This window comes from Chaetodon auriga, chromosome 20 (genome assembly GCF_051107435.1).
Source record: "Chaetodon auriga isolate fChaAug3 chromosome 20, fChaAug3.hap1, whole genome shotgun sequence".
NCBI lineage: Eukaryota > Metazoa > Chordata > Actinopteri > Chaetodontiformes > Chaetodontidae > Chaetodon > Chaetodon auriga.
In genome coordinates this window covers 9233697-9261672 of record NC_135093.1, presented here as the reverse complement: position 1 = coordinate 9261672, position 27976 = coordinate 9233697, and the positions used below count along the sequence as shown (strand labels likewise).

At 42.7% G+C, this 27976-nt stretch overlaps 2 protein-coding genes across 2 annotated transcripts; one reads left to right on the top strand and one right to left on the bottom strand.

Moving 5' to 3' along the window:
• Window positions 1–62: 62 nt before the first annotated feature.
• Window positions 63–5446, bottom strand: becn1 (beclin 1, autophagy related). The gene is made up of 12 exons (XM_076760734.1): window positions 5293–5446; window positions 4909–5041; window positions 4733–4797; window positions 4514–4572; window positions 4263–4353; window positions 3946–4082; window positions 3583–3777; window positions 3337–3483; window positions 2986–3135; window positions 2518–2578; window positions 2283–2425; window positions 63–976 (listed from the first exon to the last, which is right to left on the bottom strand). Exons 2-12 carry the CDS (start codon window positions 5033–5035, stop codon window positions 808–810), a joined length of 1344 nt encoding a protein of 447 aa, XP_076616849.1. The 5' UTR covers window positions 5036–5041; window positions 5293–5446; the 3' UTR covers window positions 63–807.
• A 758-nt stretch (window positions 5447–6204) lies between these two features.
• Window positions 6205–27491, top strand: LOC143339113 (uncharacterized). The gene is made up of 21 exons (XM_076760138.1): window positions 6205–6265; window positions 7029–7106; window positions 7220–7273; window positions 7378–7458; window positions 7551–7639; window positions 7722–7758; window positions 7872–7999; window positions 8184–10796; window positions 11020–11093; window positions 12115–12250; window positions 12451–12502; window positions 14970–15073; window positions 15707–15906; window positions 15997–16084; window positions 17462–17539; window positions 17735–17775; window positions 18322–18405; window positions 20970–21027; window positions 23170–23243; window positions 23957–24017; window positions 27237–27491. Exons 2-21 carry the CDS (start codon window positions 7033–7035, stop codon window positions 27329–27331), a joined length of 4221 nt encoding a protein of 1406 aa, XP_076616253.1. The 5' UTR covers window positions 6205–6265; window positions 7029–7032; the 3' UTR covers window positions 27332–27491.
• Window positions 27492–27976: the final 485 nt, after the last annotated feature.

The following is a 27976-nucleotide window of genomic DNA, read 5'->3' as shown; positions in this document are numbered from 1 at the left end:
CTGTTTGTCGTTATATTTCTGTATCAGACACATTTAATCTAAGAAAAGCTCCACACCAGACATTTTTTGGGCAGCATGAAATGTTTATTAACTCCAATCTCACCATTAAAAGTCCATCATATCGAAAACAGATAAATTCATGTAGTGGTGCATCATATGAACACCAAGAAGCTGTGTCGGTGTGCCTGCAAAGTACGTGTGTAACTGGCAAATATTCAAACTGCATTCAAGGTTAAAGAAATACTGACACACTCCTGTTGAATACTAAGCCGTATTTATCTATTAAAAACCCTACATTGACCATACTTATCACATTTTACAGCTTCTATAACTCGACGCAGACAGAAAACTTCTCTCACGGTGATTTAAAGGTGAGCAGTGCAGGAGAGCTAAGATACCTTGAACTTGATAAAGTGGTTAGAAGTGAAGATTTAAGATACATTCCAGTCTTATGAAGTGCAAAATTGTCTTAATGCAACATCAGCTTTTCAGAAAAAGCCGGATATTAATTAGCAAAGCAGACACCAAGAGACACGTAGTTATCTTGTCCTGCTTGCTTTGACGTCAGCCTGCTTCCACAGTCGGGCCACAATTTAGAATCTGCGCTTTGCAGCAAAATAGATCTGAATCATCCCCTTTGTTGTTACGTGTAAAAACAAAGACAATCTGCACTCAAGATCTTGACATTGTTGTAATGAAAATCTTTAAAAAAAAAAAAAAGAAGAAGACTTGCAAAATGGTGCAAACAACCATTTCTTTTCCTTTGGCCACGTATCCAAAGAATTGCAGAGGCATTGTCCAGCAGCTTTATCTGTTGTAGAACTGTGAGGTGACCCAGGCCAGTCCCCACTTCAGGTTGGTGAGCATAAACTTGAGCGCTTTGGTCCACTGCTCCTCGGAGTTGAACTGGGTTTTGATGGAGTAGGAGCCACCGCTGCCACCCGTGTCCTCGATCTTGCCCTTCTCCACGTCCATCCTGAGGAAGGAGACATCAGAGTCATCACATCTGATCTGCGGACAGACTGGTAGGATTTGGCATTATACAGATAGTTTAGGACCCTCCAAATATGTTGATATATTCTGATGACAGACACACTAATGGAGTTTCTTCATTACCCTCTCCTGCCAGAGTGACTGTTTCTCTCCATCTGGTTTACGACTTTGATTAGAAATCCATTCATTTTTATTTGTACACTACATTTTTGAATGCCACTGTGCTGTACATACATATTTTTCACCTCAATTATCCTTAAACTGCATGGCGGTGCTCCAGAGAGCTTCGAAAACTTGTGTCAACAAACTTGAGTATTTCATTAATGATGTGTTTTAACTGCATTATCATAGATCATATCCTGACATGCTGCAGATTAAAGCTTAGCGAGCCGCAGAATGAGTAAATGTGCTCTAGACGAATGGACAGTGGGTCACCAAAATCAACAGGAATCATCCTTTTTGGGATGAATATCCTCATCGCGTCACAGTGGCAGCCCAACCAGTAATTGTTGACACAGAAACCAGAGGATGTGCGCTGGAATATGAAGGTGCGTCAGTCGATATCCACAGTGTGATGGCTGCTGTCAAGATCTAACCAACAGCCGCATCATCACCCTATCACCGTTACCTCACTCATCAGTTTGTGAGGTGCCGTTTTGAAGCCATTACACCTGTCGCCATCTTGTTTTTTTGGAGCCAGAAGAGACCATATTTGGATGAGAGGATTGAGCTGGGGAGGATACTATTGCTAGACCTGATAGACCTGATTGGATCAAACTGAGAAGCTGAGATCACGGTGTGATAGCAACCTGTCAATCATGAGGAAACCACGCCCTGCAGTATACAATGCTTTATCATCCAATTTAATAGTAGGAACATAAGTTATAAAATGAATATCATATCAATATATGTTTACTACATATAGTGTCGCCCCCTGCTGTCCATTAGAAAGAAGGCAGTTTTTCATGAACTTCACTTTTCAGACTGGGAAGCTCCGTCTACTTATTATACTGAGTTACACAAGTAAGCGTATTAGTAAAAGCTGTACTGGAAGCCCTGATTTAATAATTCAAAGCGTTATATAGCCAAAGCTGTCTCAAATTTGCCTCAGTGGCATAATCAAAGCAGCCAATTCTCCTGCCCCTCCAGAATGAGTTGAGGTAATGGTTTTAAATTTGCATTCAAACTTTATGAATATTTACAGCTTCATCTTAAATGGCTGCAATAATGCCCCGGTTAATGAGCATGAGGACAAATGTTCGCATCCTGCTGCTCTGCAGGTATCTGACCTGTATGGAAGGCAGAAGCCAGTGTCTCCTTTTTCCACCTCCTCTTTGAACTGCTGGACGCAGTCCAGAAAGGCCACCATGGCGTGGTCAAATTTATTGTCCCAGAAGAACCTCAGGCCACCTGAGCAGTACAGAGGAAGTTCCTGGACAAAGACGAGACAGAGAGAAAGGACAGGATTGGAGGCTGGAGAAGTGTAGAAATAATGGTGGGAGAGCTGGGCTTGAGATGTATTACCTTCGACTTGTCTGTCAGTGACTCTAAGTATGAGTGGTTTCCATATGGGACAAGACGATATCTGAAGAGAGAAGTGTTAAATTTAATGTTGATTTGCACAATTAAAAAAAATAGTATACTGCAATATCTGTAATAAAGCTTAAGATAAAGATTCATTCTGAACACAACCAAAGAAGAGAAAGAAAATCAACATATGCTAAGATACAACAGCACTGAATAATTTAATAGAAACAAAAAACAATGAGAAGAGCCAACAAACAAATATAAGAGTTGCAAACTGACATGAATGAGTTAAAATGGGAGGGTGTAAATGTGTACGAGCACAAACAACAAACTCATGTTTACACTACACGTTTTCATGAACAAATGACTAAATTAATACACACTGCTGATACAGATTCAACTGAAGAACATGCTAATTTAATGCTAAATGCAAGCAAACTGAAGTGTGTGTGTGTGTGTGTGTACCTCTGGAAGCGCAGCCCCATCTTGTTAGCCAGAGCATGCAGCAGCAGCACCGTCTGCCCCCAGGCTGCGTTGATCTCATTCCACTCCACTGGGACACTGGGGAGTCGACCCAGACGGAAGTTGTTGATGGTTCCAAACTGGCCGCTGTGCCTGAACAGAAACACATGATTCAGATTCTCAGTCAATGGGCACTGAGTCAGTTCTGTCCCAGAGGCCTGTATTAAATATTTGCTAAGTCCCGCATGATTGGTGGACAGAAAACTAATTATTTATTCTTAGCATACACAGCAATGCGTGTGCTGATGTAATGTGCCCACAAGCGATGGAAAAGAAGTGTGTGTTTGTGTGTACCAGATGTGAAATGTGGCATTGAAGACGTTGGTCTTTTTCAGGCGATCCAGCTGAATCTGGCAGTAACGCATCTGGTTGTCAACACTCTTGAGCTCATCATCCAGCTCCAGCTGTTGCCGTTTAAACTCGCTGTACTCCTTTTGGTACCTGTTAGCAAAAAGCAGTGGAAAGACACTGAGCTGTTAGCTGCTGTATCATTTAGCATACAGCTCTGTCACCTTTAAACACCAGCTTCGGGTCACTCACTGTAGCTCCTCTGTGTCCAGCTGCTGAGAGTGGACCCTGCTCTGGGTCAGGTCCTGGGCCACAGCAGCCCTCTGCTCCTCCACTGCCTCCAGTTCCTGGACCAGAGCCTCCTCCTCCTCCTTCAGCTGCTGCAGCTCTGCCAGCAGGGTCTCCTCCTCCTCCACCTGCAGGTGTGACAGCAGCTCCAAACACTGCCTGAAAATAAGTTCACATGCAGAATACGTTATTACACACATACAGGTCATATGCAGGCATTTGGAATCAGCACTTTAAACTGAGCCAGGCTGTAGTAGCAGCATTTTCTGCCTCTTGAACATCTCTGAGATTGAAAACTGACGCATAAAGCGATTTCACTGAGCTCACTTGTAATTCTGGCATTCGTTCTCTGTGATGTTGAGCTGTGTGTCCAGGTGGTCCAGCAGGGTGTCAGTACACTCCTCACACAACGGGTGGTCCACATCGGTCTGGCCCGACATGATGTCAAACAGGTCACTGGTCACCTGAGACAAAATTGTCACTTGGTATGGTCAGGTCACTAACACACTGTCAGATGTTCAGTCCCCACATAGATCACAACCACATGTTCCACGGGAGTCTCGTGAAACACCTGTTTGTCTGCTATTCTTGCCAAAATTACATAATAAAACTACATTTTTCAGCCGTGCAACAGTAGACTTTACCTTCAGCCTCCGACTGAGATTTTCCATGGAGCCACCATCAGATGCTTCTCCAATCAGTGTGAAACTGTTGGCGCTCTCTGTGGACATCATCCTGCAGGGAAAGATTCAGCAGTTTAATCACCTTTGCAGGACGCGCTGCATTTGTCCATCCAGACTTCATTTGACAGACGAACAGATCAACTAAGAAATAATCAACAGATTTCATTTGTAATCAGTATTCAGTCCCATTTCCTGAATGAAAAGACGCTCACCGTGCCGGAGGGATGTATTTTCTTGACACTCCATCTTGCTTGTTTTCTACAAATGTCTCCTGGAAGGAAAATTAAATTCTGAGACTCAAACATGCGAGCTAACGAAATATTTTCACATTGAATTGTAATAATGAATCAGTCTTACAAGACTGATTCCGCAAAAATTGGGATGCTGTGTAAAAACAAGAACAAAAGACATCGGTTTCCTGCTGTGCCTACCTCTGGTGCTGGCTCCCCCTCAGAGCTGTCAGCCTGTTTGCTGGGGGTCACTGTGACCAGCGGAGCTGAAGAGAGAGGGATGCACAGGGGTCAACACATGACAGAAAACCACTACATTGTATGTCCTAGAAGTTCCGTGCATTTAACAGATGGTTGATCCTAACAGGTTTACAGACCAATAAGCTCCTGGATTGTGACCCGGTCGAGCACATTGAAGGACGTGTCCAGTTTGAGCGGCTGACAGCACCGCTGACACACGAAGCTGACCTGCATGGTTGTGCTCGACGATTTGGAGCCCTCCATCGCTAGCTTCATGAGGAGTAATGACAGAAAAGCACGTTATAAATATGTTAGAGCGATTCATACTAATGACCGTTTGATTACATTTTCGCTTTTTTTCTCCCGAAAGTTCAGAAGTTAGCGCTACACATTTTAGCTTGCTAGTTTGACACGTTAGTTGTGTGGCTAAGATGCTAGACAGCTGGCTAGCTAACGTTAGCTTTGCAGCTAGCTTGTGTCAACATTCACCAACGGTATGTAGAAATATAAAACAGACTCACTGTCGCTTGTGAAGAGTGAAAACTAGTGCATAATAATCCTGACTTGCACACGACGGTGAGAAATCACTTCTTAGATATTTAGAGTGACTGTTGCATTTCTGCACTTCGGGATTTCTCCTTCCACTTCCTTATTGTTGTTTACGGCGGATATGACGACAAGTCATGTGGTAAGACCACTTAGACAGAACCAGGCAGTTTATGTTGGAAGCATTTTAATATTACTATAGAGGGACTTTGGAGCATCACATTGAGTTCCATTTCATATATAATCATCCAGTGACACAGGTCACAAATGTCGGTACACGAATATGAATTTGTCGTAACAAATGTTGTAAATTGTTGCATGTTAGTGTACTAAATACAGGTCCCTAATTCATGGTAGGAGCATTAGCTTTGTTCATACCAGGTTCAACTTCACACACATACACGTGCATAATTGTTTAAAGTACATCATATCGACAGCATATTAAGTTGCTGCTGTTGAATTTTAAAGCTATACCAAAAGCAGCAGAATCCAACAGAATACACTTTGGTTGCCTAGGAAACATCCATTTTATTTATTTTTAAAATCTGTTATTTTTTGTTTGTTTGTTTTTCATTGATGCCTCTATACATCTGATGGATAACCTGCTGAACAACACAGTTTGACTGCCGTATTTCATAGTCTCCCTAAGCCTGTGCTGTTTTTAAATCTATTTCAAACTCTTGCTCTTAGGCCTATTCCCTTGTATTACCAGCACATCTTACACTAAATTTGTTACTTGTTACTACAAGTTAGGAAAGAAAAGAATATTAATGTAAGTTTAGTGTTAACATGCAGTATGTAGTTCACACTCCGGGCCTGTAGGTGTCGCTGTAATATGTGGTGCAAACCGCCGTTAATCAAAAGCAGAAGAAGACGATAGTTGCGGGAAAACTGAAGCGGATGATTCTTGTGTTGTTGATATCTCTGAACTGTAGCTGGCAAAGCAAGGTAAAGTTGGAAATTTTTGTATTTTACAATTAGCGGGTGGTATTTGGAAAAGTCTTCTTTGCTCCTCGAGTTACATATCGGTCTGTCAACGTATTTGCGTCGATTGTCTGAGTCTCACATGTCAGAAAGTCGGGGTTGCTAGAGAAGTTGTGAAACCCCCCACAACAGACCGTAGCCGCTAGCATCCCCGATGTTTAACGCCAAGCTGCTAACACTGTATGCGAACATTGCACTGTGTTTTATAACGTGACAATATACCTAACAAATATTGTCACTGAGCGTTAATTTTGACTAACCTCACTGTATTATGAGCATGTGTGTAGTAAGCCGCCCCAAAAACTGTATTTCAGTCAGCGACTTCCTTTTTTAGATAAGGTGTTATATGGCTACAAGGAGAACAATACAATCTGTGTCTACAGTGAAAGTGACATGACCAAAGTACGGAAAGTTATACAATTGTTGTAACTTCACTGAGACAGGGCCCCTTTGTTATAATCAGACAAGGTCAGACTGAGTTGAACGCCAGTGGGTGTGATAATGGGGAAAAAGAGTTGAAATTTTCAGCTGGCATTCAATGTTAGAAATTTGGGAGAGAGTAAATATTCTATTTTCTTAATTACATTATAATCTTATGTAGACAATCCCTACTCTTCAGTAACATGCTCACTTCATGCTGTATCATTTTGTCTAATATTGGCACTTAGATTTGAAAGCAGTGTATTGATTACAGCCTCAGTGTGTGTGCTATGATTTTTCATTTCAGCACAATGAAAACCCCAAAGGCCACAGATGTAAAAAAGGGGATTTCAGTCCTTTGGGAGACTCTGCAGTGTCCAATATGGTGAGCAAGCAAAATCTACTGCATCTACACTAATTCTGGTAAAATTGAAAGATAAAGTTTTTTATTTTGAAAAACTGTCATGATCTTTACTTAATACTTTCTCTCACCTGTAGCTTGGACTTAATGACTGCACCTGTATCTACTAAGTGTGACCATCAGTTTTGCAAGTAAGCAACATTGGGCTACTCCTCATTTTGTCAAAGAAAGTGGTATTTTAATATTTTTTTCACGTACACTCACAAACAGCATGTGTGTTTTCCTTTTTCACCAGATTTTGCATGCAGAAACTTTTGGACAGCACCAAACAAAACCGGGCTAACTGTCCAGTGTGTAAAGCCAAGATAACCAAAAGGTTGGACAATTTAATGAATAAGCTGACAGTGTAACATTCATTACTTTCTAGTAAATAAACAGTTAATATTAATATAACATATTCTTACACAGGAGCTTGCAAGAGAGTCCTGGGTTTCAGAGACTTGTCACAGGCTTGCAGGACATGATACAGGCATACGAACATGACACTGGCACAAACTGTAAGACTGCATCACAGACTTATTAAAATGACTTTGTAAAATTAACTTGCATTATCTAATAACATCACTTTTATGTTTTCAGACTCAACTGGAATGTCCCAGCAAAAAGGACAGTCGGGGTAAGAAATTTGAATATCAACTTGTCTGTCATGTGAAATAATGAAAACATAATTAATTCACAACATATACTTTGTATTTTTATTTGATGCAAATTTTATTTTACCCTACAAAGTGTCACAGATGCTGAAGTTACTAAACACGATATGTCATCTGGTGGAGACACACCTGGCACCGACCATGACAACATGGAAAACATTGTCAGTGATGATCTTTCAAGGTCCCACTCCTCAACTATCGCAGGTAAAATCTTGAGTGCTTGGATGGTGGTGCATCTTTTCACCTCTAATTAACTGGCAGATTTAATGGTGGGTAGTAATCTGCAGTAGAAGATGGCATTAGAGGTAATAGGTGATGGTTACACTTTTCGAAAGTGTGTTGTCTTCCAAAAGGTTAATTATTTGTCATTTCCCATTTCTTTTTTTAGCCCAGAATGGATTTGCAAGACTTATGGGACTTGAAGACACGAGTCCTTCAACAGCAGAAAATGACGGCCTGGACAGTGGCCTTGGGGAGGCTCCACCAACCTCTGACAAAAAGATGCACAGCTCTACAGATAATTTGGAGCCAGTGGAAACAGAAATGTCTGAAGTTGTTGGAAAGGCAACAACAACACACAAAACTAGAGGCAAAGGGAGAGTTTCCAATTTGGAGAAAGCCTCTCCTTGTCCATCATTAAGTCCAGACGAGACCGAACAACAACCTTTAAAAAAGTCCTCAAGGAAGAAGCGGAAAAAGGATTTGGAGCCTGACAAGATTCTTAATCAGAAACAGAAGAAAAGTCTAGAGAAAGTCACTGAGTGGCTCATGAAAGTTCCAACTGAAGCAAGTCTCGAGTTGGAGAAACCAAATGAAGACAGCGATGACTCCGACAGTTGTTCCTCCACTTCAACAATAGATGTCAGACAACATAGTGATGTGAACCCTAGAAGGGAGGATCGTGCTAAAGCCCTCGAAGAGCAGGTGTTCGGGGTCGTCTACAAACGAGAGCGGAAAGGGAAGAGGATCACCTCTCCTCCACTCAATGCTTTTGTCAGCCCACCGCCAGAAAAAAGTCAAAGCGATATGGAGGAAGAGCAACAGACGATAGAAGAAATAAAGGACACCAGCAGTGACATCATTAAAGAAGCAGAACAGATGGAAGTCACGAATGAAAATGATGAAGACAATTATGGGGAAGAGTTGAACCACTTGCCAGGAAGTGACAAAAATAATGCCAAAGATGAGGTTCCCTGTCCTCTGTCTGATCTTGGACAGCAGCAAACAGGGAGAAAGTCAAATAGGAGGACGCGTAACACTGTGCAACAGGTTGACAGCGATCTGCTAGAGCAAGCTAAGGCAACGTCTGAGAGTACAGAGGAAAGGAAAACTGTCAAGAGGAAAGGTAAAAACACAAGGGCAGAAAAAGGCAAGGCCGCCAGAGTGACAAAACCTCTTGTTCTGGTTGGAGTACAAAATGGAGAAACCATTCCTCAGACTAGACCAAGATCAGAAGAAGTTCAGGTTCATATAGAGAATTACCCTAGCAGCGAGGACCAAGAAATCCCTGTCACGAGGAGCACTAGGAGAAGCAGGAGGCTTCAAGTCTTCACTGAAGAAGTCCAGGATGGTCACAAGAAAGCAAACTTGAAAGCCAGAATACCCAAAAAAGACAGCAACGTTGCGAATCAATCTGAGGACGCCAAAGGTGGAGCGTCGGATAATACGGCATCACCGAAGAATGGAAACGTGGCAAAACTGCTTGAAAGAAATGGATGCATTTATGATCAAGATTTGGGAGGAATAGAAAACATGGAGTCTGGTGAAAGGACATCTTACGTGAAACCAACAGAAGGTGCTGAAGAGTGCATAGCTGAAGTGCCAAATCCTGAGACTTTGTCTGAAGCTAGTTCTGCTTGTCATGTCCCCGTGGTCCCAAGCTCTACAAGTCCAACTGAAGCAGCTGCAGTAGATCCAACACCTGATAGTGACAATCCAACCAATCGCTTCCCAGACGGTATTCAGTTGGACACTTCAGCTCGTGAGACCAGATGTGCCGAAATAGAAAACGAGGAGGAGAAGAACGACAGCGAGCTGGACACAGAGCAACTGCTCAGGAGCTTCAAAGCCACGAAGAGGAAATCTTTCCATCTCGGTGGTCCAAATGTGAAAAAGAGCCGTCGTTCAGGCCGAGATGACGTTCAGGGTGCTGAGGCAGAGGAGAACAAACGTGTTTGTTCTGGTGTTGAATCTGCAGAAAATCAGATACACACGAATGTATCTGAAATCACCAACCAAGAGGCCTTGAGAGACAAGGAAAACTCAGCTTGTAGTGACTTGATCTCTCCTTCTAACTCACACGGCCTGACAAGAAAAACCGCTGTCGAGAAAGCAGATCAAGTGGTGGTCGTAGCCTCAATGTCTGATACCAGTTGTTCAGGTCAGGACTCAGCTGATGGCAACTGTGTCTCCAGTGTTAGCAGTGCCCTTACACCTAATAAAGAGTGTGAGAGAGAAAGTCCTCACCTGTCTGTTGTGCCTCAAGTGGTAGATTCTGGGCTCTGCTTCATGGCCGTTGAACAAGAGGAGCTAAACGAACCCTCGAAGTATTCTCAAGTCACAAAGGATCAGCTTGATGGTACCACGAGGGAGGAGGTAAGAGAAAACGCAGAGTCCTCTTTAACCCCCGATGGCCTCGCAGTACCAGGTGCGCAAACTGCAGACGAAGCAAAGTTGTACCGCCACGGCAGCGGAGAGCTCAGCGCCCACTCCTCCATCAAGAGCATGCCCAGGAAGAGGACGAGGGCCCAGAGGCTGCCGTCTTCATCAGATTCATCAGATAGCAGCGGAGAGGAATTACCAACTATGGCTGAAATGTTTCAAACATCAGCTCCTCCCCGTGTCCTGAGCCAGAATCAGGGAGGCTCAAAAGAAGCTGGAGGATGTGAGGGAGCTCCAGCTGGTGGAGCGGAACAGTTGTGCCGTCCACCTGCATGCCCCAGCCCCGACTGCGTTAACTCCAGCCAAGCATCTGTGGACTTGTTCGGCACGCCAGATGAATGTGAGTTGATTCTCAGCCACTAAAATATATATATATATGTATATGTATTTTAAGGCTACATTTTTAGGTTTGCAGCCAGCTGAGATGAAGCAGCACAATAACTCCTCTCCTCTATTACCAATGTGCCAAAGATGTGCTTACTCTGTTGTTTCCCACTGTTGGAATTTGTCTATCTGTGGGAGGAAAAATAAAGCTTTTCTTCTTGATTATTTCCTCTCTGCAGGTGATGTCCCAGTAAATGATCCCGGTGTTTCCATGGAGTCATCACAATTTTCGAGCGATGTTCTTGTTACCCAGGTAAATATGATTATGTTCTCAGTTCCTTTGTTTTTTTTAATCCATAGTTGTATAAATTCGCCTTCTGTTTTGAACAACATCTAATTCAGTCTGTGAACAACCTTTGATTCTTGACAAAGAGGACTTCCCATTAATTCGAAAACAAATATTTGAAGTCCCTCTGCGTGCTTGTTCAGCGTCACCTGGTTGCACTGTACTCCCAGCGATGCACTGTCAGGCTACGCCCCAAAGAGGGCACCCACCACACTTTGCCAAAGCAAACTGTCACCTCCTGGATGACAGACTACCTCGCTCAGTAAAAAATGTCCCCCTCAGCAGCTTTCTAAATTGCGTTTCATTTACGTTAGAGGAAATGCCGCCTAGGAGATGATTCTTGTTTTCTACCTCATCCATCTTCCGGCGCTCTCACTTTTATCTGTCGACCGTATTTGACTGGGGAGTTCAAGTTTCACGCCCCGGGGTTTAGAAAGGGGCCCAGGATTACACACATCTGAGAATGCAGAGCTTCGGTGTTATTGTGCTGCCTGTTTGTGTGTCTGTATACATAATCAATGCTCTCGCTCAGGAAGAAAAGGATGAAATTCAGAGTATTAGCTCAGTGAAGCATTGACACACACTTTTAAACTAATATACTCCTTTCCTCTGAATCAACACCAGATGAAAAAGCTGTTGTCACTTCTTAAATATTATATAATCACCTTCTCGCTCTCTTACTCTGCTTTGTATTCTCCACACTAACTGATGTCTGGCTGAAAAAGCAACAGTTCCCTTCCAGTAATGACTAACTGGCTCTGAGTGTGGGTCCCTCCTCACTGATTGACAGTCGTTATTGTTTTCATACGTCAGTGCGAGACACAGAGTGTGCAGCCAGCATGTGTCCCTGTATTTTATTCATTTTTTTAATAGTAAATGTTGCATTGCGTCTTTCCTTTTCCTCTCATCTCCCCCTGCATTTCATTAAAGTGCGTGACTCTGTTGTAATTTTAAGACGTTCTTCTGCACTTCTGTGCTTTTCTTTCAGCAAAAGATAGAGATGCAGAAGGAGCTGGTGAGGTTGGAGAAGTTGATGGCTCTTGTGTCAGAGGTGCTTCAGGAGAAAGAAGACAGTCCTGCAAAAGAAGTCCCTTCAAAAACAAACCAGGGCGGCAAAACCACAGGTGAGCAGATATGAAATGTAAATGACACGATTAGTCGATGAACGGTTTATTATTTGTTTATGACATTTCTTAAGCAAACCAAAGCTACTCGATTTCTACCTTTTTCCTCTTTTCCAAGGATAATGTACCCAGTCACCCCAAGCTGAACTCTTTCTTTTTAGCTGAACTGTTGAGAGCTGGTGATTGTTTTGTGTCCCCAGGCCCAGACCCTCACAGACCCCTCCCATGTGACCTGAACACAGGTTCTAACAGGTCAGTAAAGCAGATAGAGTGAACTTTTAGTGCTTCTTAGACATTTTTTCTGTCTCCTGATATGATGTCCATGTACAGTGTGTAGTGAGAGTATATGTAGTATTATTTATTCTCATGATTTATTTGTTATTTAATTTGTATTTTATTACTACGAACCACAATATTTCATGAAAGAAAGAATTATTGACTGAAAACATTTTGAATAAGTGATAAACATTGAAAAAGTTAGTTCCGAATTAAACACAAAATATAAGAAAGAAACAGTAACATTCAATAAAACAGTCGATCTGTGTCTGCTTTAATTAGCTTCAGTGCTGAGTTGCTGTTGCGGAAAACTGAATCAACAGGCATCATGCACAACCGCACTATGAATAAACGCTGCGTGTCTGACATGAAAACATGAAAGCTTTCCTCCCAACATTCACTCGCTGTTTGCAGGAAGTGATGAGAGAAGCTGATGATATCCAAGCTAAATGAGTTTGTCCCATCTGATAATATGGTTGGCGAGATTTGTCAATGTGTGACATATCTGGTCTCATCATGAGCGTTGGCTTTGCATTTTTGATGACTATAAAGTAACTTTACAGCAATAGTGAGACATTTTGGGAAAGAAGCATCTTCACTTTTTGATGCACAGCGAGATGAGAAGATCGATAACGCTCATATCTGACCGCTAAGTGTGAAGCTGCAGGCGGCAGCAGGTTAGTTTAGCTCAGCATAAAGATTTGAAACGGGGAAACAGCTAGCCTGGCTAGCAGAACTTTTTTTTCGTTTGCTTAACTGGCCCAGTGACAAAAGCAAATCTGCTGTGACAGTCCTTGAACTCAACCCTGACTTCAGTGACAAATGTAATGAAATAACATCTGCCTGGGCCTGTTGTATCGCTCCCCTCAAAGGGTCCCATACTCCGTTAATACATTTTAAATGGAGCTATATTTCAGCGCCACCATATTAGGTGGAACAATAACTGGAGCAAGTGGCATGTAATTGGTCTCTCTCAGTCTGTAAGGGAAGGAGAAAGTTAGCATGTGTGTGTGCGTTGCTCGTGTGGTTCTCAGAGGTTGATGCGTCTCAAGAGGACAGGCGGATAATCTCACTAATGAACCCAGAATCTGCTTATGCTGCGTGGAGTAAAAAAGTCATTACTGACTGCATCTTATATGTCATTTAGAGCACTTAGAGGGAAACTTGTGTTGCCACTGTAATTTATCTCTCCCGCTTGACTGCTTCCCCCCAACCTCTCGCCTTGCAGGGTTCTAAGTGCTGTCCTCCAGGCGCAGGGCTGTACGAGCTCTAAATTAAAAAGCATACACTACATGAGCGCATGGAAAGAATGGCTGCATTGGAATGTATAACAAGTTTTCAACGAGCCATTATCACCTCGGTGAAGGTAATTTAAATGTCGGCTCGCTGCCAGTTGTCAGTATTTCACGAGTCTTTGAGTGAATAAATGAACCCAAAAGAAAACAAAGGAAGAGAACTCTCAAAACTTTATTCTTATTACTAATAAAAAAGCTCGTAGTCAACTGATAACGAAGGACAGGTGTAACTGGATATCAAGTTTCTGTCAATACTGAGGTGTGATTCAACATTTCCATCTTCCGACTGAATACAAGCTCACAGCGCAGTCAGTGTCAGGACAGTGTTGTGTCTTTTATCATTTTGGCTTTACTCCAGCATATTTGATTTGAAATGAAACGAGTCATGATATGAGTTTAAATTGCTGCTGCTCAGCTTCGGGGGCACACAATGCAGCAGAGTAATGACCCTGAACACACAGACATAACGACCCAGGCTTTTTGACTCAAAGTGCTCATGTGTCTGACCTGCTCAAGAGGAGACTGAAGGCCAAAACTTTCTGTCCGGTATAAAAAAAAAAAAGGGACGTAGTTTCTACACTGACAATCAGCATTTTAAGCATACAGTGTCTACAGTAATTGTACTTTTAATGGAGCAGTTTTATATTGTGGTATTGCTACTTTTACTTAAGTACACACTCTAAATACTTCTTCCAGTGCTGTCCCGGGGTGAAGCCACGCTCAGATTAATAAAGCCAAACCACTTTCAATATGTTTGACGCTGAATACCTCAGCATTAAGCACTCTGCAGTATACCCTTTCTTGCAGTGTTTTTTACTGTTGTATACTGTGCTGTGTAACATCCACCGAGGGAGGAGCGTCCAGTCTGTTGTGGCAGCAATGTTTGGATGGGATTTGGCCAGACTTCCTTCATCTCCAGCATGACCAAACCACTGAAGTTCAAAGACAACAGCAGCACTTTAGAGCAATGGTCCATCTGCAAATGCAAATACACAGATGATTAAAAATCAATCAAATGCAATATTAATGAATTAAAAATGCTTTAATCAGCTCAGGCACCAACTTGCAGACCATTGAGGGACGTGGCCACAATCTTCACTATGTTTTATTATTATTCCGTGTTCTACTAAAGCTAAATGTCTCTGCAGGAAAACTGTTCCAGGAGCAGAACAAGAGCCCAACACGAGACGATCTGAGGGCAAAGGCGTCACACAGCCCGGTGTGTCAAAGCATGGCGGCAGTGCAGAGATGGGTAAGGCTCCTGGTGTCGAGTTAGAAAGAATGAACTCACACAGGAAAAACATTTTGAGATGTCATTTTTAGTCAATTTTTTCCCCCCCAAATCTGATGATTCCACACTTTTCCCCTCGGATTCTCTGAGTCCAGATAAGGAGGCCTATATGTCAACTGTCACTTTGGGATTGTAGTCCTTTATTGCTTCTCCAAATGTTTTTAGTGTCAGCAGGGTTTGGTTTGACTGAGCTGAGCTGAGCAGTTTGTCTGGTAGCCTGACTGTGTGGTTAATGAAGGGGTGTGACATGTAACAAAAAGTGTGTTTTTCTTGTTTTTAAGAGTGTGTTCAGATTAAAGGTTCAGTGCGGGGGATTTAGTGGCATCTAGCTGCGAGGTTGCAGATTGCAACCCCCTGAATACCCCTCGCCTCACCCTTCCCTTCCCTTCGAAGTGTGCAGGGGTGGGAGAACCTACGGTGGCATGAAAGACCCTCTGTGCCAGTGTTTTGTCTATTCTGGGCTACTGTAGAAACAAGGTGGACTCTGTGCTTTTAGCTCAGTCTAAGCTAACGAAAACACCTAAATCCCGCACACTGTACCTTTGGGTTCTGACTGTTGACGACTCTCTTCATCTGTTTGTTGTCTCTCTTCAGCAGTGCAACGCTCCGCACACACAGGGCCGAGTGTAAAAGGCACCGGAGCCTCCAAGACGCTTAGTTCAAGTTCAGCAGCCAAACAGAGCAACGGTTCACCATCAGATGGGCAGGAAGACAAAGAAAACAACACTCCTTCGAGAGACAGAAGTAAAGCAAAGATGGTGCTCGTCTCATCTGGATTAGGCCCCAGTGAACAGGTGCCCATCCACCCGTTCAGTCACTTAATGTGTTCATCTAGTTCTTTCCGCAGCAGGATCCATTAAACAGTCTGATGTTGTCGCCTGCAGATAATGGTGAAAAAGTTTGCCAAGCGACTCGGTGCCCGTGTGGTGTCCCAGGTAACGCCGGAGGTGACCCATGTCATAATGCACACAGGTGAGCACACGCACATCCAGGCTGTATATGTGTGTGACAGCAGCGCTCCTTTAGCGGAGACTCGCTGTTATAAGTGTTGAATTGATCCACCGGACTTTGATTGAGGTTTGATACACAGAGGAGCAATTAAAGTCCACTCCAACCCAAAGTCCTGTTTTTAAATGTTTTCTCGAGCTGGAACATTTGCATTTCCAGAAGTACATTTTTCTTTTCACATGTAGCTCCAGCTTGTTTTGTGTGTCTTTTTAAAGCGCTCCTCAGAGATAAGCTCTCTGTGTCTCTCTCACCCACTCACTCTCTCCTCCATTCATCCGCTTGTTGCTAATTACCCTCTCTGATAGATTATTTTTAATTTCAGAGCTCGCTGTCTCCAAAGCACCATATTAACTGTCACTGTTTAAGAAGCCCTTTTTTTTATTATTTAATGGCAGCTGTTTCCTGGGTAACCAAAAAATGGGAATGCTGGGCCTCTTGATCTTTATGGTTCAAGGCTGGAAAGGAGCAGGAGGCGTCCCATTCTAACCATTAGCAAATAATAATCATTTGGCATGCAGTAATGTTTGAGATGCGTCAATAACGTGCTCTTGATGTTTACTTGGAATACAACTCAATAGATATTTGATGTATTTCGTGAAGGAAGAATAACCCCAACCCTGCTGAACAGCCTGTGAACCTATTCAGTGTCTTAGTTAACTGTTTGGTGCAGTTTAAAGGCACTGCTCATTCATTTTTGCTGGTGAAAGTGCTGTTATTCAAATATCCATTCCTACAGTGACATATCTGTTGAGTCTCACCAGTCTTAGTTAGTCTTTCCACTCTCTCCCCACCATCACCAGCTCTGGTTTGGTCGAACTAAACCCTTAATTCACGGAGTCAGGTGTGAAAATATTCTCCCTCTGCATGGTGTTCGTCCCTGCTGCTTCTCCCTGCTGCTGCTGATCGATAGATATATTCGTCTAATCGCCAAACCCTCTTCTGGTCTTATCAGGGGCATCAAATTTCAAATTGTGGTAACGACAAAGTGCAACTTTAAATCAGTTGTTCCGACAGTTTGGGAAACACTGCAGAGGTTGTTGGTGTGGAACTGCATTGTAGTTCTGTACTTTAACACCAGCATTTACCTAATTAATTAAACTTTAAGTAGCATAAATGATAACGTAATAAAAAAAAGTAATTTCTGGGAAGAGTGGGCAGTAGTTATAGTCCTATACTGTGCTTTATTTAGCGTTGTATTAAAGCTTTCAGCATTGTCTAAGAGCATGCGGGAACTTTTCTCACACATATTGTCTGTTTGTCTGTGGTGTGTTTATGCGCACACACACACGTACTCTTGCGCACCTTTTCACACATCCCCGTTTCTTCTCCCGTCTCTGGCAGATGGACAACTGGTGTGTGAGCGCACGCTGAAGTACTTCCTTGGCATTGCAGGCAGGAAGTGGGTGGTGAGCTTCCACTGTAAGTCCCGACTCCCTTTATTGTCGAGCTCCATCACTGATGAGTTTACAATATACTCTAAATACACAGCAGCATGATGCGGAGGGATGGGCGGGGATAAAAGGCCTGTTACATAATACAGTAGCCACCAGAGCAGTTTGTTTGTGCTTCTGACAATAAGCTCATAAGTATTTTGTTCTTATTTCCTCTCCGCAGGGATTTCAGAGTGCTTCAAACAAAAGAAAGTCTTAGATGAGGTATGCCCGCCTCTGTGCTCCTCGAATTTGCGCGTCGATGGTTTCCTGTTACTTCTCTCTGTGTCCTGCTGTTGAATTAAGGCTGCATGATGAATCTCTCCACGTGGATCGCTGTGATACCTCATAAATTATTTGTCATCCATTTGCTTTGGCCTTTCCCGCATCTGGTTCGGTGCTATGCTAGTATAATCCTTTGCCAAGCTTTGTTTAATGCCCCCATTAATTTAAAACTATTTCTTCATCATCCATGCCAGTTTATAAGCATTTTTTTTTATGCATCATCCAGCGTATGTGGAGATGGAGTCCGTACAATTATAAAATGAACTGTCAAGCTGAAGAATGTTCAGGGCACTCTTAGGAGCACATCTGACCCCTGAAATAAATCAAATAATAGTCGCTGTCTGTCAGCAGTCCTTTTATCAGCTCAGGGTGAATAATTGCTTCACTTATTTAAAGGCTGATGGCAACAGGAAGGTTTTATACCACTGGGATTAAGGTTCACATACTTAATGCAAACACTGAAGTCATTTTGCACTCTTCCAACAGAGTGTGTTTGAAGTTAGAGGTGACGTGGTGAATGGACCCAACCACCAGGGCCCCATGAGAGCTCGCACCACTGAAGACAGCCACGTGAGTCCCCTCCACACACTGAACACGGTGGCTGTTATACAGTGTTTGTTCCATCTTAACGGCCTCTGAAGGATAAAGCTTGAGTCGGGGTCTGTGGGGCTCGAATGGTGACTAAACTGAAAAAGGAAAAAATTGTGTTGGCGCTGAAAAAGAAAACATTAAGAAATATTTCATTTTGTGTTAGTATTTTTAGTATTTTCTTGTGTTTTCAAATGATTTTTTTCCCTCAGGTCTGTCTTCTTCTCAATAAACAAGCTCAATATTTCATTCAGTCGAGTTAAATACGTTAAGTACTGAAAAAAATGACAGTCCGGCTGTCATTTTATGATCTTTTTTTAAAATTCAGAAATCTCGTTTTGTCAGGGGCCTTGTACGAAAACATTCATCTCAAGCATTCGTTGCAGATTTAGCTGCTAGCTCTTTACCATCTGCCGCGCGTCCCTGGTCAGCTAAACACAGTCAGGCGCAGAAAGAGTTCACGGCCGCGTCTGAGTGCACAAGCTGATCCATCCTTGGTGCAGCTGGAGCACAATGAGTCAGTGCAATAATTGTGGGATGGCAATGCCTGGCAAGGTTAGCCATGGAGTATGATAGAAGAGATGGCAGCAGCAGCAGCATTTTTTAAAATCAAATCACAAAAACTAAGATAATGTGCTCACAGCAGCTGCCACATTAGAAAATACTGAAAGTACGACTAGTTCACCTGTCCATTTGGCAGATGATGTTCTGGGTCTGGAAGAAACAGCCATTAAAAGTACCTTTTTAATGATATTTTTAGCCTTTTTTTCCTGTATCAGATAGGACAGTAGAGACAGGAAATGTTGGGAGATTATTATGCATCAAAGGTTTCTGGCCAGAATCGAACCGGCAGGGTCAATGCAGTTACAAAGTTTGCTTCTTAGACCACTGGACCACCAGGACGCCCCATTAAAGAGTAATTTAACAGTCAGTGAAGCAAACTGAAAGCAGTGCAGTCAGCCAGAAACAGAGCAGTAGGTACAGTATTGAGTGAAAAGACCCATCTCTTTCTCACAATATAGATGCATTTAAGCTGCTTGCTCTCCATTTCATCCACCATTTGGCCCACAAAAGCCTTTATCGGGACATAAATCCATTCTATCAGATTATCAACACACTACACTATAGATTATAAATCAGCTGGAGAGGCAGAAGTCAGCCTGACCACGGCTCTTAAAACATGTCAACAACCCGTCGCCTGTGTTCCTAAAGAAGATTTAAAACCGGTTAAATGCTCATCTCATCTTAACACTAAACCTTTCAGTGAAAAGGAATAAAAACTGCTGCTATCACTGACAATTATTGCCATTGGTGTTGATCGCAAAAGCACAATGTCCGACCGTAGAGAATCGTCTGGTTCTGTGAAGGAGACCAAATAAAGTTTCTCAACAACAAACAGCACTTGAACCTGTTTCTTCCTATTGCACCAGCCTCTTAGCTCGCAGCTCAGGCCCTGTTGTAAAAAGCTAATTGTAATTTTCCTCTTGGTGTAAGGCCAGCAGGGCCGGTTCTGTTGCCAGTGAGGGGGAAAATTAGAAACGGCTAGATGTCATGTTGGCCATATCGCTGCCTTTGAAGAACCTCTGCTAATTGAATTAGCTAGTAATTTCAGGCTTATTTAAGTGGCTTCAACACAGGGCCGACACTTTGATGGAGCCAGACAAATTGTCCCGCTCATCCTCACTTTCTGTCACCTGCACCACTGTGACAAACAGACCAACAGATGAAATGAAGTGCCCGGACTCTGAGTCTGCCACCAGAATGTTGAAGTCAGTCAAACTGTGTGTGTGTGTGTGTGTGTGTGTAGGGTTGGTCCGTTATCACATCACACACTTTAATACCTCCTGAAGGACATTAGGTGTTGTCTAAATTAAAAATCTGTAACAGAAACACTTTTTCATCTCACCAAGCACCTCCGGCTAATGATCATTATGGACGGACAGGGAGGTGTGAGAAATTAGTATTTCTATCTCCAGCAGCTCGGACGTTTATCTTCCAAACACTTCCATCCAGCCACACACTGTATGTGAGGCGGTGGTGTCGGTCGCACATTTCCTTTCGGGTAGTTACCATGGTTCAAGGAAACAATTTTACATTCCCATTTCAAGCGAGCTTATTGACTCGGGGTGCAATAAAACAATGTGTCCCTGGTGTGGGGCAAGTCGTTTTTCTCTGCATGCTTAAAGCGTGATATTACTTCAATGACGGCGGCTCTGTTTGCTTTTTTTTTTTTTTTTCACTTTGACTCATCCCTGAAATTACAGTTTTACAGAGCAAAAAATGAAAGTTTTTTTTTTTCCAACACAATAAATGAGTTATACCTGATATAAATTGCGAGATGTGCTCGCTGAATGCTTCAGCCCGACCAGCGTAACCTTTTGGACATTTCAGAAATATACTCAGCTGTGTTTTTTCCGGCTACAGTATTATTCTCCGGAGGTTAAAGTCACTGAATAAATGTCCCCTTTTGCTCGGCTGTACACATTTTGCAGACGTCTCACAGTGGTTTATTTTACCGTTGCTTTTTCTCTTCTTTTTCTCTTCAGTTGCTCATGCAGGGCTACAAGATCTGCTTCCAGGGGCCTTTTACAGACATGACTACAGGTAAATCACATCAACAGCATTACACATCCAAGTTGAACTCTACAGAATTAGTTTTCCACAAATGTACTGCGGATCAGGGAATTACAGAGTAATCTAACTAAAAGTTGTCTGTATTAAGAGTTTTTTCATGACAGTGTTGTCACTTCAGTTATGGTGGTCATGTCACACTGGTGCAAAGGGGAGACTTCAGGAAGTCACTGATTAGACAATCCAAGTATAATATGTTTAATAGTGACCTTAGAGGTGCTGCTAGTCAAATTTTGTTGCCTTTGGACAGAGTCAGGCAAGGTGTTTCCTGTCTTAATGCTAAGCTAAGCTGACCAGCCTCCTCTAACTCTTGGGGAAAAAGTAAAAGAAGTTAAAGTGTCGAGCTATTTTACAGTTGAAAATGAACTAATCAAACTATTCTCACAACCTTCTGTCTCTTTCTGTTGCACCTTTGTGTTATCATGAAAAAAAATGTTAAGTTCATCAATAAAATTTAATTGTTTTCCCAAAAACCCACAGTCCACTCAGAGCACTATAAAGAGACTAGCTAAGATTGCTCATTAGGCTTAGATATAGTCAGATATGTCATAAAATACCTGTCATCCACTTGTTAGCTACCTGTAATCACCTTAATTTTCTGTCTACCTTAAGCTCGATCTTGTTCAGTTTTTTGTTTGTCTGAGAAACCCAGCACTCCTAACGCCACAGGAGTTGCAACATGTCAGTGATGTCTCTGATTGCTGACCACAGACGCGAGGCTATTTACCCTATCATTTGCATATGCTTTCACAGAAAAGAGTGTAAAAACAAAAAAGTCTCAGGTGTTATTTCGTTGGAACTGTTGCTTTTTCCCAGCTGCCGTCGTGCTGTCCGCGCTGTCCTGTAGGCTCAATCAAAACTGACTTTGTTCAACCCCACTCATTCAGTTTTATTGATGCCAGTGTCCTGCAGGACTGTGATAGACACCTGCTTTGCTTTAAAGAGAAGGGGAACAGTAACAATCAAAAGGACAGTTGAAGCACCTCACACAGGTTTTGACTGGCACAGACTAACTCTGCTGTTTTTTAACCCCTGTCATTTCTGCACTGGAGAACAATGACAAGTGGCACCAGAGTGTGGGCGGGCTGAATACGGTCTTGGGAGTCTGTGTGGATGATTTTTGGTGTGGTGTTGTCATATTGCACAGTGGTTGCGATGGCGACAGTTAGCTGGCTGGGAGAAGAAAGTGGAAATGAGCCATCAGTCTCGGTCAGAGTGTTTCTGCAGCTCTCGTCTTCTCAAATTGGCACAAATATCCTGGTCTTACAATTTCCTGCACCAGCAAAACTTTGGTCTTAATGATTTAATGGCCTCCAACTTCAAGTCAGAGCAGAGTTTGGTTGCCCTTCATACAACATACTTTTTTGCTTTGCCCTTCCAACATGAACGAATTGACAGATCATGGGTGAAGGTCTCGGGGGGTGGGGGTGTGGGGGGGCACATTGCTTAAAAACCCAGGCTGCACTCTTTGGTTTCCTTCTTCCTGGGGCTCCTAAAGTGCTCCTGCAGCATCCTCCCGCTGCCTGCTGGATCGATGGAGCTTTGCTAATGGGCCGACATCTGCTAGCTAGCGTGAGGAGCTTAAAGACTTTCTTTTGCATGGCACAAGCATGAGGATGGAGCCTGTTTTCCTCAGCTCAGCCATCCATTATTTAATTGCTCATGTTTGTGTATGTTGAACACTGAGGTTATCTACAGCAAACACTGCAAGCTGATTGCTTTCCTGACACGAGTGTTCTCACGTTGAAGGCAACAAGCAAGGGAAGCTGTTGATTGCAGTTTTTGTTTTGTGTTTGGCGATATGCTGAAATATGAAGCATACCTTTTACACAAGTTAAATGTGTGTTGACTGATTGAGTGAGACGCACGTATTGATTTGAGTGGAGACTTAAGTATTGACCTGTTTTCCATCCCTCCGATCAAAGGAAGTCTGAGCTTGAAATGAGTCGGCTCAGTATCCCCTTGGGGTCAAAGGAGTGAAAGTGGAGAGAATTACATTAATGTGTGACCAAGGACACTTTATCAAACAGGCTCCCCCCAAAACAGCCAATATTTACAGCCAACTTTTGTGTGTGTGTGTGTGTGTGTGTGTGTGTGTGTGTGTGTTTTTTGTAGATGAAATGGAGTGGATGGTTGAGCTGTGTGGAGCAGCTGTGGTCAAAGATCCGCTTCTCCTCGACAGCAAACAGGTAAGCAACCAGCCTCTCCCACTTTAAAGAGTCATGTCAAAAGTCAGTTATTGTGCCACGTTGCGTTGCAGTCGGTCAGTATTGTTTTAATAATACTGAAATTCAGGGATAATTGTTGAAAATCAGAGCAGTGAGGTGAGCGCTTAGCAGAAAAGAACAATCAGATCTGTCACCTTGATGCTCTTTTATTGTCCTGTATTACAGTGTTTAGCCATGCATGTGTCTAATGCTTTGCTTTATGAACAAATGCCTGCAAAACGAATGACTTCCTTCTTCCCTCATACTTAAGATTCCCATGATTCATACTGTACAAGCAAAGTAAGTAAACTGTTACCTGCAGGGACGATGTGGCGGCCAGTAAAGTGCATGCCTCCCACAAAGATGGTGCCTCCGTTACAGCTAGTGCCCATTCTTTGTCTCCTGGGTTCATTTTATTTTTGAAAATGGCAGACGAAAGCAGTGTTTAACCAATTTTCCATTAGTAATGTCGAAAATTGACTAATGCTGAAAATCCCCTGAGCCAATAACCACCAGAGCCTAATCAACAATCCTTAAGCCAGCAAGTTTCAGCCAAGAGGTTTTATGCTGTTAATAGATAATCTGACAGACGGAGTGAAAAGAGAATTTCTTTCCAGTTTGGCTATACGAGCCTCGTATATGTTCTCCTTATTGCTAATTTTGTAAGTCTAATTAGGCATCTTTTTCTTGCCCAGAAGGCTCATCAGCTGGTCATTGTTCAGCCTGGATCAGGGTCGCCGTCATCCACATACAGCAGTGAGTCTTAAAATAAAATTTCATTTTCACCTAACACTTTTCTAACACTTTCAATCTTGTCTCTATTCTCACTCAATCTCTCTCATCCTCTCTGACACACACACACACACACACACACACACACACACACACACACTCACAGTTCATGAAGATAGAGATTAGACTGACAGCAGCAGCGGGAGCAGATTACATAATTCATACATGGCTTCACATGGTTCAAGTCTGGTGCATGTATAGACCTGTTGAGAGTCAGATAGGCCAGTAGTTATTAATATTACAATATGGGACTAAAGATCATCAGTTGTCATTAAAACCTGATGTAATTGTTTCCTCTTCAGAGTCTTAATTGTCAGTAATCTGTGAGGCTCCATCAGGCGGTATGCTGTTAGCATAAGTTAAACAAGTTTACGGAGAAAAGGAGTCAACGTTATAAGTTCATGTTGACGGTTTTCCATGAAAACCAGTGATTACGCGTGGTGATGTTTCCTTTTGTATGAGAACAATGACCAAAACGATTTCCGTGATACAAAATGAAAGTTCCTGCCGCCGAGTCCGATGTTATCCAGTATTGGGACTCTTGAAAAGGCATCAGCACTTCTGAAGAAACCAACAGGGGGATAATTTTTATTGACTTAAGCCAAATAATTGAGGCAAGTAAGAAGATTTATTGATTTGTGGCTCAACTTAGCAAGAGTGTTCTGTTAAGAGACACAGGTTTTTCAAGCAGCAAGCTATGTTAGCTAATTTGTTCCAACCTTTAAAAAATTATTTTCTCATGCTTGTTGTGTTTGTTTGACATGAAATGAACACTTAACTAAATGTTTGTCATGATATAATGACAAAAAAGAGAGTTAGTCTGGAAATGAGCAGGATAGCTAGTATGTCATGTACCTATTTAGCTAGCTAGCCAATGCTAGCCAGCCAGCATTGCCAGGTTACCTTCATTAGCTTGTATCTGCTAATACCTAATAAGCTGCTCTGAATAAGACCTTTAACATGTTGGTCGTGACTTAAAAAAGGAATTGAACTATTGGCTTTGATCACGTTTAGCACGTCCCAGTCTGATGATAACAACCATTAGCATGACCATCACTCTCACATTTGAGATTGGTGCAGCTATTCAGAGGTCTAGCTCCAGGCTAACATTAAAATTATTAATTTTCTAGACTGTTCTAGCTCCATAAAATAAAATAAAAAAATCTTTTTACCTGTTTGTCATTATGTCCGCATTACTAATTATTTCACAACATTTTCCAGTGTGTGTTCAAAAGATGAAAACAGTACGGTCATCCTCAAAATGTCTTCACGTTATCAACAAGGTTATCGCAAGTCATTCTGGAGGAAGACTGCTGATATCGCCATCTCTCCTTCTTCACAATGTGATTACACATCAGATTTACTGTCCCTTACACTAATCCCCCCCCAAAACACACACACACACACACACACCCCTCCCCTCCTCTTCCTTTTCTCCTGTGCTCGAGCGCCACCTGTTGCTGATTGGCTGGAATAGCTTGTGTGTCTTGGCCCGAGACACTTTGCTTGTTTCCCATCTTTTTCAGCACACACTCGCAGAGCAGACGGCTGGCAGGCAGTGAAGAGATATTTGCTAAATTTCACATTCAGCGAACATCAGCAATCTTTGTCCGGAGTGACTCGCCCCACCTTTAAGGGCAAGGTTTTGGGTTAAAGTCAGTGAATTTGTTACATAAAGGTTAACATCATTTTACTGTTTGGTGGCTGGTTGAAATATTGTTTAAGGTCAGATTTTTTATCTTTACATGCTGCAGTGAAGGGACAGTCCCCACAGGCACAGACAGACAGACAGACTGTGCACCTGTCTGCCCATTATTACATGGATTTGAATGTGTTTGTGCGCGTGTGAGGAGCAGTTGGAGGGTGACAGAACGGTGAAATGACAGACGCTGCCAGCCAAAATGAGACAGGTTCCCAACAAAAACGAGGGGAGTGACTTGCCGGGGAAGCGAGTGTGAAGGAAGTTAGGCAGCAGAGAAATGGCCAACAGAAAATGTCATATTGGAGCGAGTGGGGAAATGTCAAAACAAGTTGGCCACAGAAGAGAGAGGCTGCCACTGCACGAGGAGAGCTGACAGTTTGAAACAGAGAGGGAGCAAGTGGCTCCGAGCCCCCTCCCCTCCTCCCTTCTCCTGGCATCCTAATTTGCACTGCTGCATATTTAATGCAGCTTTTCCCTCTTCTACGTCCTCTGGCACTCATCGCCCAGGTAATCGAGTAGCCCCATCACACCCCCCCCTTTCTCCCCCCCCCCCTTTTATCCTCTTTTTCTGCACCATTGATTGAAATCACACACATCTCTCACTCACCCATCCCTCTGATGTAATGGAAATGTGTGAGTGTATGTACACACTCTCCAGATTATATGTTGCAAGATCTATTCTGGACATGACCGGTCAGGTTGTTGCCTTGAAGAAATATGCTGCTTATTTTAGAAGAATCACCTGATCTGTTGTAATGAACAAAGATTTGTTTTTGAGGTTAAGTGAACAGCGAAGGTCTGAGCAGCTGTTGCTGGGAATTATAGTGGAGCTAAAGCGTTACGTATACAGCATGTATGTAGATGTAAACTTTAAAGGTTAGTGTAGTTTATATACAAACAGCTGATAGGTAGATACAAAGATCAAAGGGTGAAGGTGGTGGAGCTACAGTTTGGATGTAGAGGTGATTGAATGCTAATACTTTTAGCTAACAGCTCCAGGTGATAAAGTAAAGAAACAGTATCTCAATTTTTGGACATTTGCGACATTTTGATTTTGAGGCTGCAGGACAGCCTCCATATGCAGCTTGAACACAGCGGGTAAGCAGGTCTGACAGAGGCTACTCTCACGTTTGTGCAAAGCTCCTCCTCGTTTACAATGCTCGGCCAGAGACGGGTGTCGCTTTTTTCATTTTTCCAGCAGAATGTCGGACTCCACGCATACAGCCACCAAGTCTTCAACTTGATTTCTGAGAGGTTTTTGAAGTGATGAGCTCTCTCTCCCTCCCCCTCAGAGGAGCTCTTTGACATGACTGTGTGTGTGTGAGTGAGAGAGAGAGAGAGAGAGAGAGAGAGAGACACCAAAACATAGCATCATAATTTGCAATATTCTGCATTGATTCAGTTTCAGATGACGTGTGGATGTTATATGATTTTGTCATTTGTGGACTTACTTTAAAAAAACCCTCTTATCTGCTCAACAGGTCTCTCTAGACAAGCTGCCGTTGTGACACGTGGTTGGCTGTTAGACACTGTGGCAACATACACCCTCCAGAACTACAGCAAGTACACAACATGAGCAGAGGGGGAGCGTGCAGCGAACCCACAGCCGTGCGTCGTCTTCTCATCGCCCAGTTTACAGCTTTTGTTCTTTTTTTAAAAGTGCACTGCAGGATTTTTCTAAAAACAATGTTTACACTCAGACTGTCGTTCATCTGTTCTGTTGATAAGCTTGAAGCTCTTTGTGGATGAATGTCTTGATGTATATAAAATCAACAGAAGATGCTTGAATCGAGTCTTTTTGTCTTTTTGTTTGTTTAATAGCACAGTAATCAGTACACACATGCACATATCTGTCACTACATACGTCCACAATAACTCTATACTGTGTGTGTACAATATATAATGTTTAATCATCTAAATGCTACAGACACGATGCAGATGGTGAGAAAACCTTTCAACTCATCAGGAGCTTAATTATGGGTCTAAAATCTGAGTCCTTAAGAGGATATTTAAAACATATTTCTGGGGTTGAGGATACATCTGAGTACGCTGCCTCAGCGAAGGAAATGCTACACTTAAAGTACAGTACGCCGTCTCCTCGTGTTCGATATCATCCTTGGGGTTTCTGAAAGAACCATTTACAGTATTTAGTACTTAATGTCTCCTGTCAGATCTAATGTATTTTAATAAGCTCTTGTCATCCTGTTCTACAGTGTTCCGA